This window comes from Gekko japonicus, unplaced genomic scaffold (genome assembly GCF_001447785.1).
Source record: "Gekko japonicus isolate JY-2015 unplaced genomic scaffold, Gekko_japonicus_V1.1 scaffold12332, whole genome shotgun sequence".
Classification (NCBI taxonomy): domain Eukaryota; kingdom Metazoa; phylum Chordata; class Lepidosauria; order Squamata; family Gekkonidae; genus Gekko; species Gekko japonicus.
The window spans coordinates 1-2,921 of NW_015195001.1; the positions used below are offsets into that span (position 1 = coordinate 1).

Below are 2,921 nucleotides of genomic sequence, written 5' to 3' on the forward strand. Positions count from 1 at the left end.
CGTGCTCTTTTCTAGTTGCCTGCAGTTAAATCTGTGTCCAGAAATGCACACGCTCGGACCACTGAGCCCCCTTTTCCTTTTTAATAGCGACGTTAGCCGCCCACCTCGTTGCTCTCCACGGAGCCCTCGCTGCCGATCCCAACCGCTCTGGACAGGCTTTCGCTGCTGCTGCTGGTGGTGGTGGTAGTCATCCGGATGGTGGCCAAGTTCTTGGTGAAGGAGGAATACTCTTCTGGAGAGACAGAATTGGGGTTTATAAGATTATGCATGGGAGGTTTATAAGATTATGCATGGGAAAGAGGAGGTAGAGAATGGATTCTGAGACATCCTGGAATGTCTCCGGGTGTCAGCTATGCTGCCATGGGGGTTGGGATGGTCGGTCAGTGTCTGTTTTAATTGCTTTTGCATTCCTTCCTGTGCTTCTAGGGAAACGCTTATCCATAACGATACGCAGGTGGGATTGTGGTGCCTATGTTATCCAAGGCGCCGTGAGAGCGAGCTAGTTCCCAGCTTCAGCTATCAAACGGTTGGCTAGCGTCTCCCCCACGTGGGAGGGTTACCAATTGGCCAATGCAGTGGGAGGTGGTGCATATGAATACCCTATATCCTATTAGGTTCAATGGGCAACCGCCATTCTTAATAGTGCTTATGTTAACGCATCTATGGCTCTTCAATAAAGTATTACCTTTCTAGAAAAGAGTGTACTACGTTGTTGGCTGTGGGTTCTGACACCGGGTCTGAAAGCCCGGGAGGGAAATTCAGATAATCTGGAGCAGCAGGCTGGTTTGGTGTTCCCCTTCCCTCCCACACCCCCCCCCCCGGGGGGGCTGTACCTCGGCTGCTGCTGCTTTCCACGTCACGCTCGTTGATGGGGGAGGTGACGTCTCTGTACCGGAGGTCTCCCCCTTCGGTGCCGCTTCCCTCGTCACTGAAGGTCACGTAGCCTTCCGGAGGGACCTGCTCTGTGTGGAAAATGGAGATGGGGAGGAGAAAAGGGAGTTGAACGAATGAACGGAATGCCGGGATCCATTTTAGTCATACACCGTCTGGCCCTCCTTGTCGGAGAGCGGGGGTGCCGGACAACGGCTCGACTTGCTGAGAAATACCAAACGAGGTGGGATCTACAGCGGAATGAAGAGCCAATAACAAGCGGACTGTATATAGCCAAAATAAAGACCAAGCAAATAATTATATCTGTGCCTGTTTTTGTTATTCTTCATCACACAGAAGTAAGAGAATCTTACACAGCATACAGAAAATCTTGCCAACGTATACAAAAGATTGGAGCCTCAAGGGACACTAAAACCAAATGTAAACTGGGAAACTGGAAACACTCATAGTGTCTTTAACACCGTCATGGTGGCTCAGAGACGCTGAATTGCAGACCACAAGGTTGGCAGTTCGGCAGTTGTTTAGTCATGCCGGCCACACGATCACGGAAACGTCTTCGGACAGCGCTGGCTCTTCGGCTTGGAAACGGAGAGGAGCGCCACCCCCTGGAGTCGGATTCGACTGGCTTTCGAGCAAGGGAACCCTTTTAAGGCTATGTAACACTTTCACTGAAGGTCCGGTATCCCAGAAGAAACCGGTCACTGTAGCATACCCTCTTGTGGGCTCGCCAGCTGTCAAATGTTCCCATTTCACCGGGGCTTTGTCAAAGAGGCGGCCGATTCTTCAGTAGACTCCCAAGGTTAACATTCTTGAAGCGAAAGAATCACCTTCTAAAAGATTTCTGAACAGCGTTCCTTCACGCAGTTGGTCAGGTACACAAAGCTTAATGAAGTTCTCACCTGGGTCTGATTCGTTAGAACGTCATTCAGATGGAGAAACGACGACTTAGGGGTGACATGATTGAGGTTTATAAGATTATGCATGGGAAAGAGCAGGTAGAGAAAGAGGTAGTTTTCTCCCTTTCTCACAATACAAGAACTCGTGGGCACTCCATGAAACTGCTGAGCGGTCGGGTTAGAACGGATAAAAGGAAGTACTTCTTCACCCAAAGAGTGATTAACACTTGGAATTCACTGCCACAGGAAGTGGTGGCGGCTACAAGCATGGACGGCTTCAAGAGGGAATTAGATAAGCATCTGGAGCAGAGGTCCATCGGTGGCTCTTAGCCACAAGGTATAGATAGGGGCTCTGGGGCAAGTGATGCTCTGTCATCTTGGTGCTTGGGGGGGGGGTCAACAGTGGGAGAGGGCTTCTAATGTCCTGGCCCCACTGGTGAACCTCCTGATGGCACCTGGTATTTCTGGCCACTGTGTGACACAGAGTGTTGGACTGGATGGGCCTTTGGCCTGATCCAACATTGGCATCTCTTATGTTCTTATGTTCTTATGAGCATTTCCAGTTTCCTTACTGGCCTTTAGCAGTGAAACTGTTGCACAGCCTGAGGGCAATGCTAAAGACTGTAGGAGTGTTTCCAGCGTGTTACCCCGGAGCCAAGAGGGACGGGAAATGGAGCCGCAACTCACCATAATGCGACTGGCTCCTTCCTCCGATCCGGACTGCCGTTATCTTGGCCAGAGCGTGGGGCCCTTCGTGGATACTGGGACCCTTGGACTTGCGGGCAGGCCGCTGTCTCTGCGGGGAGGGGTAGGATTCATCCGAGGAGCTCAGATCGTCATATTTCCCTGTGGGTCCGAAAGGAAAATGGTCAGCGGACCTAGAAGCTGCGCAAACGCAAGCCGTGATCTTTCAGCCCAGGTTACGGAACCCAGAGCTGCTCAGCAATCCGGCCCATTTCTCCCGTAAATCCCACCCCACCTGCCTTGACGACGGTTAAAATGTATGCGTCGGCAGCAAACCTGAACATACTAAGTAACGTATTTCCATGACGTTTTGTGCTTTCATGCCAATAGAGGTTTTGTGTGTGTGTGTGTGTATTGAGTAATGAGGATTTGCTATACAGGAAACATGAC

General features: G+C 50.9%; 1 protein-coding gene across 1 annotated transcript; it reads right to left on the reverse strand.

Annotated features, from left to right (window-relative positions):
* Positions 1 to 104: 104 nt before the first annotated feature.
* On the reverse strand, positions 105 to 2,633 carry LOC107125023 (ankyrin repeat and SAM domain-containing protein 3-like; the record flags this gene model as incomplete). The annotated part of the gene is made up of 3 exons (XM_015428501.1): positions 105 to 232; positions 834 to 962; positions 2,475 to 2,633. Coding segments are annotated over 3 exons (416 nt in total), but the record flags the coding sequence as incomplete, so codon positions are not given.
* Between the last annotated feature and the right edge of the window lie 288 nt (positions 2,634 to 2,921).